The 15,280-nt window shown below is 38.6% G+C and overlaps 1 protein-coding gene across 5 annotated transcripts in view; it reads right to left on the minus strand.

Moving 5' to 3' along the window:
* The window catches only part of LOC110946048 (septin-7-like), a 93,090-nt gene extending 80,026 nt beyond the window's left edge, over window positions 1–13,064 (minus strand). For 2 of the 5 annotated variants that reach the window (XM_051951824.1, XM_051951823.1), the window contains exons 1-2: window positions 12,765–13,063; window positions 4,550–4,649 (exon numbers count right to left, since the gene is read on the minus strand). In XM_051951824.1, coding sequence (XP_051807784.1) covers window positions 4,550–4,649; window positions 12,765–12,803 — 139 coding nt within the window. In that variant the 5' untranslated portion in view covers window positions 12,804–13,063. Of the gene's footprint in view, window positions 1–4,549; window positions 4,650–4,922; window positions 4,965–12,764 lie in introns of those variants that run through there. The other 3 variants (XM_051951825.1, XM_051951826.1, XM_051951827.1) reach the window with 3 other exon arrangements.
* Window positions 13,065–15,280: the final 2,216 nt, after the last annotated feature.

Raw genomic sequence — 15,280 nt, forward strand, 5'->3', positions numbered from 1 at the left:
TTTTATATCTTAAACATATTGTAAAAATAAAATTGCAACATTTTATAAAAATATTTAATTAAATAAAATTATATTACTGTATTTATAAGATAAGTTAAAGTTGTTGAAAAAATGTATTTAAATACAGTTATATTACATTTCTATGTGGATGTATGATAGTCTAAAGTAAAAATGTTGTTAAAATATATTCAATTAAATAAAGTTATATTTTCTTTATATCATAATCTAATTATGAAAACAATATTGAAACACATAAAAAATATTGAATGAATTAAAAATTTAATTTAAAAATATTTTTAAAAATGTATTTAATTAAATACAATTATATTTTTAATATTTAAAATATATAACAAAAATTAAATATAAAAACACAAACAACCATTTAATTAAATAAAATTACATCATTGTATTTACAAAATACAAGTTAAAAACTGCTTAATAAATACAATTATATTACATATCTATATTTATGTATTATAATCTACAGGTTAAAAATCTTTTAATATCTTAAATATATAATCAAAATAAAATAGAAATGCATAACAATTTATTGAATTAAATAAAATAATATCATTGTATTAATTAAAATACAAGTTAAAAACTGCTTTAAAAATAATAAATACAATTATATTACATATCTATATTTATGTATTGTAATCTACAAGTTAAAAATATTTTAAAAATATAATAAATTAAATAAAATCCTATTTTTATATCTTAAATATAATAAAAATAAAACAAATACATAAAAATGTATTTAATTAAATAAAATGATCATTGTATTAATAAAAATACAAGTCAGAAATTGCTTTGATTTTTTTTTTTGTTAATTCCAGTGCAGTGAGGAAGAATATGAACTATTTTCCACCACTATGGTAATGGAGTAGCTATCAGTACCTGCTGGAGGTGCACCAAAATGATCATCATGCACTCATATGAATGTAAAACTTTAACCTGCACATTGTTTAAAAATAGCTTCTGGAAAGTGTGCACGTTTTTTGTGTGTTTAAAATCCTGCTCAGAGACAACGTTTAACAGAAGGATGAGCTGAACTCCAGCAGAGCAGCTCCTCTCTAAACTCTCACATTTGTTCTGTGTGAAATCTGGATCAGTCGCAGAGTTTCAGGGCCGACGGCCAGAAAGCAGCGTGAGAAGAGAGCGAAGAGCTGGTGTGAAAGAGGACGGAGCCGATGGAGGAGCTCTGAGGCCGTCGCTCTGCTGTTTACTAAACAGGACGCCGATGAAAGCTCCAGGCTAACGTGGCTGTAGGCCTCTTAGAGTCACCACAAACCACACGTAGAGCTGCTGGAGCATGGAAATATGTCCAAAAAACAGCTAAAATATGGATAGTTTTTTGGATGTTTATCAGACAAGGGAACAATATTTTTTGGTGCCCGTAAATGAGGACAACAGGAGGGTTAAAGGAGTAACTTAACATCTTGGGAAATATGTTTATTTAAATTTACTGTGAGCGTGAGGAATGTTAAAATCAAATCATGCTGTGAGCTGGACTCCAGATGATGCTAGCTTAGCTTAGCATGAAGGCTAAAAACAGGAGAAAACAGCATTTCTGGCTTCAATCAATGTTCATAAATACACACTATGTTAATTTACACACTGCATGTTGCGTGTTTAAACCATAAACACAATTAAATGTATCAAGAGTTTGTTTGGTAACTCAAACACAGGCGTAAACTAACCGTGACGTCACCCGTTGATTTCAACGCCGAGAAAATGAAGCCCGGATTTTGCTACTTCCTGGTCGCCGTTTTGGATTTTTTTGGAGCCAGTGACGTAAAAAGCGTCATCAAACAGACTGGACCAGAGAGCAACTAGGGGCAGGATTGGCTGAGGACTCTCTTATCCCGCCCACATTTTACCGCAGAGGCTTCTGTTGCTGTCTATCAAGTATAGCCACGCCCCCTGGCTCCACCAACTTTAACGATTTATTTAAAATTCAGTATTGATTTATCTTAAGATCGGCCACCTGATCTCTCATTTTGACCATGAAAACTAACGGGAAAAAAACCCTGGGCTGTAGAACATCAAAATGAATTGGGGTCTATGGAGAAAAAGCTTTTTGGAGCCAACCCTAGCGGAAGGCGGGATATTGCAAGTTTTTGACACTTCCAGGTGGGCTTCAATTCTGGAGCCAAATGCTATGTCCATCTTTATATACAGTCTATGCTCAAAGACAACCATTGAATAGAAAACATTAGCCAATGAAAAGCCTCCTCACAGATTTTCGTCCAAAGTGACGTGAAAATTCAAAATGATTATATATATGATTTTTTTTTTAAAAACTTCAAAATGGTGAAAGATTTTCCAAAGTGATCGGGAAAAAAGTCCACAATAATTCAAACTTTGTCAAAATCATTTAAACTTTGAGAAATAATTGTAAAAATGTTTCCAAAATGGCTAAAAAGTTGTCAAAATGACTGAAACCTAAAAATATGTTCAAGATTATTAAGAATTTTTTTAAAAATAACTTCAGAATTTGTCCAAAATGGCTCAAAATGGTCCAACATTAATGACAAAATGTCCAAAATTACTTTAATGTGTCTGAAAGACACAAAATAGTGAAGAAAATTACTCAAAATGTATACAAAATGACCTAAACTTGTGGCCTTTCCGCTTCTCTTTGTAGTCATTTTGCATCTTTGAGTGGTCTTTATGCATGTCTTTGGGGTGTTTTTGCATCTTTTTGGGGTCATTTTGTGTCCCTTTGTGGTCTTTTTCCATCTCTTTTTTGGAATTTTGCATCATTTTGTGGTTGTTTTACATCTTTTTGCATCTCTTTTTTTTTTAACTTTTGCGTCTCTATGAGGTTTTGTTGCATTCCTTTTTCATAACTTTGCATCTTGTTGTGGTCTTTCTGCATCTCTATGGGGTCTTTTTGCATTCCTTTTTGATAACGTTGCATCTTGTTGGGGTCTTTTTGTGTCTCTGTGAGGTCTTTTTGCATTCTTTTTTCATAACTTTGAATCTCTTTGTGGTGTTTTGGCATCTCTATGAAGCCTGTTTGCATTTCTTTTTTAGTAATTTAGGATCTTTTTGTGGCTGTTTCGGGTCCCTTTGTGATCATTTTGTGTCTCTTAGTGTTGGTTTTTGTTTTTAATAAATAAAGCTAATTGTTCTTGTCCAACAGCACAATAACTGGATGATGTTGCACAGAAGAAACTTCTGAGTTCTTTCCTTCATTCTGTTTCCACAGAGGTGCAGGACTTCATACTGCAGTGAAAAAGGAGCCCACAGTAAAGAAAAATGAGGCAGGAACAAAAAACATATCAATCTGAACATCTGTCAGATGAAGCCCAACTTTACTAGCCTAGCCGCGCTAGACCCATGTTCTGAAGACACAAGGGTCTAGGAACTCTCGACAGGGAGGGAGGCGGGCTAAAAGGTTGTCTTTCAAATCACTCTGCAGCAATTGGGTAGGTATACAACCAATCAATGCAACTAATAGGCTGACGTAGTTCCTAGAGCGCCGGATTGTGGCTAAGTCCCATTAGCTTCCCAACCAGCGGAGCCAACTGGTATATTAAGGATTTGCCATATCCCGTCGGCATAAGTCCAAATACGTCTTTCTTCTCAATGAAACACTTCAGTGCCGTCCTTTGTTTATCTTTCAAGTTGAATTTTAGCTTCAAATCTTTAAGGGCTGTGGCCAAAGCCGAGTCCAAAGATAACTGTTTATCATGCGCCGGTTGTTTCTGTCAGTCACGCCTCTGTCGTCACTTAGTTACGCCCGCCTTCTGACTCTACACTTCATGGTGATTGGTCCGGCCAGTTTTAGGAGAATCCAGCCTCAAGCCTTATGGAGGGTAACTAGACCCACCCTGGCAGAGAATTAAATTCGTTGCCGTGGGTTGTCTAGCGCGGCTAGGCTACAACTTTACACTAATTCTGACAAAAAACATCCGTTTGCAGCATAAAGGTCAGTTCAGACAGGAAATGCGTGACAACTGAGCAGCTCTACGGTAAAATCCATATTCAGTAATGAAAGTCCAACGCGCCCTGCAGCCAAACCTCCACTCACTCATCCGTCCACTTCATTCACACTGAAACATCCATAAAGCCGTCCAAACCACACCAGTGTGTCGCCATGCTGCAGAGAATCCTCGTCTACAAAGAATATCCCAACGACACAAACAACACGGGTCGCTCTGAACCGACTCTTTAAACTGTTAACTCTTCATGCTGAGCAGCAATCATAATGAAACCAAGGGATTTCGTTGTTTTCTAAGTGCAAAGTTCTCTACGGTTTTGACTGTAAATCCAGCTGTTATGTTCATATAACTGATGCAAACCAAAATCATGATTAAGATTGACTGAAGATGCTTCATCTTCTGAACTTACAACAGCTAAATAGTTATAGCTGTTATAGCTGCAGCTATAGTTAGCTTCATGAGTCAAAACGTGAGCCTGAGGTGCACATAACCAGCACAACTACCATAAAACACTCGCACAAATGCAGCTACGTCCAGAAACAGTCGCATGTGTGTGATCTTATTTGCAGATGGAGCCCCGACACACACATTTGACTTACCGACAACCATCAGCGTGAACTCGAAGCCTCTTTTCACCGACTTGCGGTAGACCTGGTTGGGGAGGTTGGCAAATCCGACGTAGCCCTCCAGGTTCCGCTGCTGGAGGCGAACACAAAAACACACTTTCTGTTAAAAACGTACAATGAAATACAAACACACAACAAGAACAGAAGCTCTGCTGCTTTGCATGTTTGCAAAAAGAACAAAAAAACAGAGAATTTATCTGCAGGATGCCGACACACAAAGCGACGACCGTCCCGTTTTCTCTGAACCCGCAATTAGCATTTTTGCAGAGCGCCTTTGGAGTGAAGTGCAGCAGCGATAAAACGGGGAAAAGGTTGCTGGAAGAAGCTGTGAAAGCAGTGGTCCTACGTGCTGAATGGTGTCCATGCCGTCCATGGTGTCCCTCTGTTTCACCTCATCTCTGCCCCTCTGACTCTATCTGATGTGCTGATAAAACTCATCGTCCAATCAGAGTCCAGGAAACGCCATCGATCTCCAGCTGCAGCTCTTTAAAGCCGACCAGAGTCACAGTCTGGAGCCACGCAAACCACAAATAATAACAATAAGAAGAAGAAGGTGTTCATGCTTCGGCTTCTGTATTGAAATTTAAGGTCTCCGTGGTCTTTTTGCGTCTTTTTCTGGTCATTTTGTGTCTTTTTGTGGACTTTTTGCATCTCTTTATCGTCAATTCGCATCTTTTAGTATTTTTGCGTTTCTTTGTCATGTTTTTGCATCTCTTTGTAGTCATTTAACATCTGTTTGTGGTCTTTCTGTGTCTCTATGTGGTCTTTTTGCATCTATAAGGGCTTTTTCCATCTCTTTGAAGTCTTCTTGCATCTCTGTGGTCTTTCTGGGTCTCTAATCTTTTTGCATATTTTTCTGGTCATTTTGTGCCTTTTTAAAGTATTTTATTTTATTGCTGTGGTCTTTTTGTATCTATTTATGGTCGTTTTGCATCTTTTTATAGTAATTGTGTATCTTTTAGTGGCCATTTTGCAACTCTTTGTGGTCCTTTTGCATCTCCTTGTAGTCTTTTTTACATCTTTTTGTGGTCTTTTTGCATCTTTATATAGTCATTTAGCATCTCTTTGTATTCGTTTTGTTTCCCTTTGTGGCCATTTTGCATCTCTTCGTGGTCATTTCACATCTCTGTGGTCTTTCTACATTTCTTGATAGTCATTTTGCGTCTCTTCGCAGCAATTTTGTGTCTCTGGGGCATTTTTGCATCTTTATGTGGCGACTTTGGTTCTCTTTGTGGTCTTTTTGCATCTCTCTGTGGTTTTTTGCGTCTCTTGGCAGTAATTGTTTTCCATCTTTTCAATCTTTTTCTCGGTTTCTTTGGGGTCTTGTTGCATGTCTTTGTGGTCATTTTGCTTCTCGTCATGTTTTGCCTCTCTTCATCATCATTTTGCATCTCTTTAGTGTCACTTTGCGTGTCTTTGGTGTTGCTTTTAAGCCTCTTTGTGGTCATTTAGCGTTCCTTTGTCATCATTTTGCATTCCTCTGGTGTCATTTAATGTTTACTGTTGGTCTTGACAAACAGATTGTAAACTGTAAATAAATTTGCTAATCATTCTTATTTACTGGTACTATAACTGGGTGATGCTGCATAGAAGATTTTTCTGAGTTCTCTCTCCTTCTTCATGGTTGTTGGACTTTAGATTTCAGTGAAAATGAAATGAGACTGGACTTCAGGAAGGTTAATTGGAGTTTAATTTACTCTGCCTCAGGGCCTTTTTAGTTGACCAGCAATAGCAGGAAAATGCAGAGATTTGTGTGGAATAAAGACAATCAGAAAAACGCTGTTAAATAAAAGTGTTTCCAGTGTTTCTGCTGTTAACTGTGTTAACGTTCAGAGGATTGTAGGTTTCTCTCCAACACCACCAGAGAATATTCTGACAGCAGGAAACAATCCATGGGCTTCATTGACACTCTAAAAACTGTCCCGGAGCGGTTTCCACCACTTCCACGTTTGATCCACCCACATGTCCGTTACATAAGAGACGCAAACAAATCAAAAAGCGACACAAAACAACTACAACCGCCTAACAAAAAGACACCAAATGACCTCAAAGATGCACAACACAACTACAGAAAGATGAAAAATGAACAGCAAGAAAAAAACACAGAATACCAATGAGTTGCAAAACCAACAAAGACACAAAACAACGAAAACAGATGTAAAATAACAACAAAGAGGTGCAAAAAAGCAAAGATCGAAAAGCAAAATGATTAAAAAAAACATAAAATGAAAAAATAACATGCACAGGGATGAAAAGTTTACACAGAGACACAAATCAAGCAAAAACAAATGTAAAAACCGACAAAAAGATGCAGAAACTAACAAAAAATAGATGCAAAACAGCCAGACACACGCAAAACCAACATAAAGATCTGCAAAAAGATAAACATAAACAAAAAGACACATAAAACCATGATAGACGGATGGAAAAATCACCACAAAGACACACAAAATAACTATAAAAAAAGTGTAAAACTAACAAAAAGAGACACAAACTAATTAAAAGTAGCCTCTAAACATCCAAAGTGATGCAAAACGAACACACAACGAGATGCAAAAAGTCTATGCAAAGCAAAATGACCAAAACAGTACATCAAACAAACAATATAAAACACGATGTAGACGTGTAGCGTGTGATGAAGACGTGCAGCGTGTGATGAAGACGTGTAGCGTGTGATGAAGACGTGCAGCGTGTGATGAAGACGTGCAGCGTGTGATGAAGACGTGTAGCGTGATGAAGACGTGTAGCGTGATGAAGACGTGTAGCGTGTGATGTAGACGTGTGGCGTGATGAAGACGTGTAGCGTGATGAAGACGTGTAGCGTGTGATGTAGACGTGTAGTGTGTGATGAAGACGTGTAGCGTGTGATGAAGACGTGTAGCGTGATGAAGACGTGTAGCGTGATGAAGACGTGTAGCGTGATGAAGACGTGTAGCGTGTGATGTAGACGTGTAGCGCGTGATGAAGACGTGTAGCGTGATGTAGACGTGTAGCGCGTGATGAAGACGTGTAGCGTGATGAAGACATGTAGCGTGTGATGTAGACGTGTGGCGTGATGAAGACGTGTAGCGTGATGAAGACGTGTAGCGTGTGATGTAGACGTGCAGGGCGTGATGAAGACGTGCAGCGTGTGATGTAGACGTGTAGCGTGTGATGTAGACGTGTAGCGTGTGATGAAGACGTGTAGCGTGATGAAGACGTGTAGCGTGATGAAGACGTGTAGCGTGATGAAGACGTGTAGCGTGTGATGTAGACGTGTAGCGTGATGAAGACGTGTAGCGTGATGAAGACGTGTAGCGTGTGATGAAGACGTGCAGCGTGTGATGAAGACGTGTAGCGTCATGAAGACGTGTAGCGTGATGAAGACGTGTAGCGTGTGATGTGGACGTGTAGCGTGTGATGAAGACGTGTAGCGTGTGATGAAGACGTGTAGCGTGATGAAGACGTGTAGCGTGATGAAGACGTGTAGCGTGTGATGTAGACGTGTGGCGTGTGATGAAGACGTGTAGCGTGATGAAGACGTGTAGCATGATGAAGACGTGTAGCGTGTGATGTAGACGTGTAGCGCGTGATGAAGACGTGTAGCGTGTGATGTAGACGTGTGGCGTGATGAAGACGTGTAGCGTGATGAAGACGTGTAGCGTGTGATGTAGACGTGCAGGGCGTGATGAAGACGTGCAGCGTGATGAAGACGTGTAGCGTGTGATGTAGACGTGCAGGGCGTGATGAAGACGTGCAGCGTGTGATGTAGACGTGTAGCGTGTGATGTAGACGTGTAGCGTGTGATGAAGACGTGTAGCGTGATGAAGACGTGTAGCGTGATGAAGACGTGTAGCGTGATGAAGACGTGTAGCGTGTGATGTAGACGTGTAGCGTGATGAAGACGTGTAGCGTGATGAAGACGTGTAGCGCGTGATGTAGACGTGTAGCGCGTGATGTAGACGTGTGGCGTGATGAAGACGTGTAGCGTGATGAAGACGTGTAGCGTGTGATGTAGACGTGCAGGGCGTGATGAAGACGTGCAGCGTGTGATGTAGACGTGTAGCGTGTGATGTAGACGTGTAGCGTGTGATGAAGACGTGTAGCGTGATGAAGACGTGTAGCGTGATGAAGACGTGTAGCGTGTGATGAAGACGTGTAGCGTGATGAAGACGTGTAGCGCGTGATGTAGACGTGTAGCGCGTGATGAAGACGTGTAGCGTGATGAAGACGTGTAGCGTGATGAAGACGTGTAGCGTGTGATGTAGACGTGTAGCGTGATGTAGACGTGTAGCGTGTGATGTAGACGTGTAGCGTGATGAAGACGTGTAGCGTGATGAAGACGTGTAGCGTGTGATGTGGACGTGTGGCGTGATGAAGACGTGTAGCGTGATGAAGACGTGTAGCGTGTGATGTAGACGTGTGGCGTGATGAAGACGTGCAGCGTGTGATGTAGACGTGTAGCGTGTGATGTAGACGTGTAGCGTGTGATGTAGACGTGTAGCGTGATGAAGACGTGTAGCGTGTGATGAAGACGTGCAGCGTGTGATGTGGACGTGCAGCGTGTGATGTAGACGTGAAGCGTGTGATGAAGACGTGTAGCGTGTGATGTAGACGTGTAGCGTGTGATGTAGACGTGTAGCGTGATGAAGACGTGCAGCGTGTGATGTAGACGTGTAGCGTGTGATGAAGACGTGTAGCGTGTGATGTAGACGTGTAGCGTGTGATGTAGACGTGTAGCGTGATGAAGACGTGCAGCGTGTGATGTACACGTGTAGCATGTGATGAAGACGTGTAGCGTGTGATGAAGACGTGTAGCGTGTGATGAAGACGTGTAGCGTGTGATGAAGACGTGTAGCGTGTGATGTAGACGTGTCGCGTGTGATGTAGACGTGTAGCGTGTGATGAAGACGTGTAGCGTGTGATGAAGACGTGTAGCGTGTGATGAAGACGTGTAGCGTGTGATGAAGACGTGCAGCGTGTGATGAAGACGTGCAGCGTGTGATGTAGACGTACGAACACGGTGGGCCTGAACGGTGAAGAGAGCCCGACATTGTTGAGCAGAAACGAGGAACAACGAGGCTCTAAGTAGGGAAGTGATGGAGGCCGCTGAGACGTTAGCATTCATGCTAACCCCTCCCCCAGTCACAGTGGTGATAGCAGCAGCCTGGTTCACTGACATCATCCCCTCCTCACCCTCCACCGCCTCCATCCGCTGTTTCATTCACCTCAAACTGAATATTACCTATGGGATAAATATTGCAGCAGAAAACATCTGAAAACGCTCATTTTTTTCTTGTTGCTATTCAATCGATGCTGCTGCACACTGTACCACAAACACACTGTGTGTTGTGTTGTGTTGTGTTGTGTTGTGTTGTGCGATGAGTAATCAGTCACCGCCGAAGTGACAGAATGAAAAAAGAAGAAGCTGCAAACAAAGCGAGACAGATGCACCGAGTCATTTAGTGAAACACGTCTGCTGGCCGGGAGCTTCTGTTAGCATCTTTCAACGGGACACAAAGACACAAAACAGGCGAAGAAAGATGCAAAACAAACACACAAACTCACTACAAGACACAAAAAAGACCAAAAAGATGCAAAGCTACAACACAAAGATGAAAGACTGCCACTGAAAGAGACAAATAACCCACAAAGCAACACAAAGTAGATGCTAATCAGATGAAAAACTAACAAAATGATACAAAATGGGCAAATAAAGATGCAAAAAGATGCAAAGCTACAATGCAGAGATGAAAAATTATCACTAAAATAGACAAATTACCCTCAATGCAGCACAAAAGAGATGCTAATCAAGTGAAAAACTAATAAAAAAGACACAAAACAACCAAATGAAGCTGAAAAACAAACATACAAAATGTTTTCAAGACACAAAAAGATGCAAACTAACCACACAGAGATGAGAAATTACCACTGAAAGAGACAAGAAAACATGCAAAACAATACAAAAGAGATGCTAATCAGATGACAAACTAACAAAAACACACGAAACAACCAAATAAAGCTAAAAAACAAACACAAACTCTTTACAAGACACAAAAAAGACCAAAAAGATGGAAAGCTACAATTCAGAGAGAAGAAATTACCACTAAAAAGGACAAATAACTCACAAAGTCACACAGAAGAGATGCTAATCCGATGAAAAACTAACAAAAACACACAAAACAACCAAATAAAGCTCAAAACAAACAGATAAAATGATTATAAGACACAAAATGATGCAAACTAACAACACACAGATGAAAAAATTCCACTAAGAGACACAAACAAATCAAAAAGCGCAGGGATGAAAAATGAACGCACAGACACAAACCAACCAAAATGACTGCAAAGAAGCGCAAAAACCAACAGGAATACGGGCAAATCAACCAAAAAGAGGCACAAAAGGAACACAGATTTGCAAAACGATCCTAAATGGCTGCAAAACAGTGTCAGAGTGACACAAAAAAGTCACAAATCAACCAAATATAGATGCAAAATGAAGACAAAGTGATGACAAATGACCACAAAGGGACACAAATCAAATAAAAAGATGGAAAGCAACCACAGAGAGATGCAAGATAAACATAAAGCGACGCAAAATGATAACAATAAGTCTACAAAGATGCACAAATTAACCAAAAAGTGATGCAAAATAACTGCAATAACATGCAAAACACCCAAAAAAGAGCTTGTAAACAACCAGAGTGATGCAAAAGATGAAAAATTAACACAATAAGATGCAAAATGAACAAATAAACTAGTAAAAAACCATTACAGTTCATCAACAAAGGGCTTTAATTTTTGCCAGACCAGTCTCTGTTCAAAAATCAATCATTTTTAGATGCAAATTAAGCAAACGTAGCATCCTCCTGAACAAATAACCTTATTAATAAATTACATTATTACATGTTGTTTGGTCAGATTTATTTACATGAAGTCATCAGAAGGCTGCACTGATTTTGAAAAAGGTGTTAATGTTATTTAATATAAAGACATAAAATAGAAACATCGATAATCGAGTTTTGTGTGCAGTAATAAAGCTACTAGCAGGATGCAGATGAACAGTAAATAAAGGTATATTTGGATAAAAAATATAATAAATATACGTTGTTTGGTCTATGCCGAAATTATCAATAGACGGTATTGATTATCCATGAAGTGTAAAAGATATTTAATTTAAAGTAATGTCTTTGTAAATAACTAGATATTCTAAAATCTGACGGATTGTTAATGGAGTTCGGTGTGCAGTCCTACTATTAGTACTGGCAGGAACCAGAACACAAGGAGACTGTTAATCAGGATATAGATTGGGAATTACTGTCTGTTAAAACTATGTCGAAGTCATCAATAGACTGTACTGATTATACAGAAAGTATAATTGATGTTTTGTTTCTGTCAGACTGGACTGTGGTCAAATTTAAAATATCCTAAAATCGGGCGGATTGTTAATGGAATTTGGTGTGTAGATGTACCATCAGTACCAGCTGGGAATGGGATACAGATGAACGGTAAATAAAGGTATTTTTGGTTAAAAATGTAGAAATATATCTTGTTTATTCTCTGCCGAAGTTATTAATAGACTGCATTGATTATCTAGGAAGATGTTTTATTTAAAGTTATGTGTTTGTAAACATCGAAATTATCCTATATCCGATATCTTGCACAATATCCTAGGATACGGAGGGCAATTTAATGAGGTATTTAGTGGCAAGTAATTAAATATGCAATGCTTTTCTATGTCGAAGTCATCAATAGACTGCATTGATTACCCAGAACGTGCTAATTATGCTATAATTACAGTTATGTCTTTGTAAATAAGCAAACATCCTAAAAACGGGCCATCTGTTAAAGGAGTCTGGTGTGCAGACTTACCGTTAGTAATAACAGGAATGGGACGAAACGAGACGGTTAATCAGGATATTTATATTGGTAATTACTGTTAAATCCATGCCGAGGTCATCAATAGAATGTATTGATTATCCAGAAAAAGTAAGGCATGCTTTATTCAAAAGACTGGTCTGTGTTCACATTTACAAATATCCTCAAATCGGGCGAATTGTTAATGGAGTTTGGTGTGCAGCCGTGTAGTAAACACTAGCAGGAACCAGGACACAGCAGGACGGTAAATAAAGATATTCTTACCGCTTATTTTTTAACAGCAGGATTATAAAGATATTTTTTTCTGCGTTTGCAAAGAGAATCTACTCACAGCGATGCTGGGAACCGCAGTCTCTGGTCGCTCGATCATCGTGCTGCCGGTCACCACCCAGCCTGCGACGGACGGAGCCTCACCGACTCACCGGGAACCACGAAGCGGCACGAACACGCAGCTTTCCCCGTACACAAAACCCGCAAATTGGCGCAAACAAAAGGCCGCAGAGTCCGTGTGGTGCTGAATGAATGAGGATAAATTACATATGGCCGCTGACGGACGATGCTGGATGATGAAGCTCCGAGAAGAAGAAGAAGAAACGATCCAGAGGCTCCTCAGCTGGAAGATACCGGAAATACACACGGCCGCTTCCGTCAGACTTTCACAGTAAGACGAAATTTAGTAAATATCATTTTTGCAATTTTTCTTATTTTTAATCAATAAAGTCTTTCTGAAAATCATACAATAATTTAAATGATCAAAAGGAGAGTAAATATCAACCATAAGACACAATAAAGAGACGCAAAACAAACAAAGAAAAATAAAAAAATAGTAAAAAAAAAACCCTCAAAGAGATGCAAAATCTCTGGACACAAATTACCATGAAGAGATGCAAAACAACACACAGAAAGAGACGAAAAATGACAAAACAAGAGGTCAAAAACATGTAAAATATCTTAAAAGATATGCAAAACAAACACATAAAAAGAAAAAAGGTGACTAAAATACATGCAAAATCTCCATAGAGACACAAATTATCCTGAAGAGATGCAAAACAAACAGAAAAAAAGACAAAAAGAGAGAAAACATGAAGTTAAAAACATGCAACCTTAAAAAGCATGCAAAATTGCCAAAGATACAAAAATTACCCTTGTGACAAAAAAAACACAAAAAGATACGGAGATTTTAAAAAAAAAGTACAACCACAGTGAAACATAAAGCAAGAGTTCTAAAACAACTAGGAGATGGAAAATATCAAAAGAGATGCAAACCAACGACTAAAGACACTAAAGACAAGTAAAACTAACAAAGAGATGCAAAACAATCAAAAAGCATCACAAAATAACCATAAAGGGATGAAAAATTAACCCGGAAACACAAATTTTCATAAAGAGATGCAAAACAAACACAGAAAAAGGCAAAAAGTGACAAATATATTAGATTAAAAACATGTAAAATAACTTCAATGACCTCAATAATGACAAAAAGATAAAAAAAAAAACCCAAAGAAACACAAATGACCCACAAAATCACAAAACAAACACAAAAAGTGTCAGAAAATTAGATCAAAAACATATAAAACAACCCAAAAAGAGACATCAAATTAACCTGGAGACAAAGAAACACAATTTGACCATAAAAAGCCACAAAACAAACACACAAAAAGACAATAACTGACAGAAAATTAGGCTAAATTGACGTTAAAATGATCTGAGAGAGCACAGCAGTGACAGAAAGAAGAAAAATGATCACAAACAAACACAAACACAGTCATAAATATTCACAAAAAAACAAACAAAGAGATGAAAATGACTAAAATATGAAGTCAAAAGATGGGAAACGACCTCAAAGTGATGCTGAACAGTAAGAGAGATGTGAGATGACCACAAAGAGTCACAAATCCACCAAAATAGACGCTCAAAATGATTGAAAATAGACACAAAATAAACAAAGACACGCGCAAAACAAAAACAACAAGATATGAAACAATTAGGAGAAGCAACAACCACACAATGAAGAAAATTAAACACAAAGAGACACAAACCAGCAAAAGACAGATTCAAAACCACCAACCACCATCATTTTGTAGTAATTCTTGCACAATTCAGCTTCAAATACGCATAAAAACTGCAAGTATGTAGTTTGATTAAAATCTGCATAAACGCCCCAATAGGTGGATATTTTGAAACTCCAACACCTCACTTCCGTTCTGCTGCAGCTGTGTGTTCAGTTTGACAAACCTCAGATCTGGTTTCTTATTGGACAAATAAACGGAGTGTGTGACGCCTTCACGGGTTGCAGGAAAAGCTGTGGTGCGTTCATGACTAATGTGAAAAGCAGAACTGAACAAACAGCAGAACAGTGACTGAGTTACACGGCTACAAAGAGACACAAAGTACCAACAGAGAGACAAAATGATTAAAAAAAGACACAAAATAACTACAAAGATGCACAAAATACCTAAAAGAGACAGAAAATGGCTAAAAGATGCACAAAACAGGTACAATTACATACAATTTGAACCACAAAAGGCACAAAATGGATACAAGGGCACAGAAAATCACCAAAAAAGACACAAAATTATTATTTTTAAAAAGATACAAACTACACAGCAATAAAAAAAGACACAAAATCAGAATCAGAATCAGAATCAGAATCACTTTATCCATCCCCGAAGGGAAATTCAGTTGTCAGGGTTCTTATCTGGCTGTGAAGAGACACAAAAAAGTAGAACCAGGCGCAAATTTAGCACAAAGAAGCATTAAATAGCTATAAAAAGACACAAAATGGCTAAAAGATAACCAAATAACCCCAATGAGACACAAATTTACCACAGAGACACAATTTTTTTT

Source organism: Acanthochromis polyacanthus, chromosome 8 (assembly GCF_021347895.1).
Source record: "Acanthochromis polyacanthus isolate Apoly-LR-REF ecotype Palm Island chromosome 8, KAUST_Apoly_ChrSc, whole genome shotgun sequence".
NCBI lineage: Eukaryota > Metazoa > Chordata > Actinopteri > Pomacentridae > Acanthochromis > Acanthochromis polyacanthus.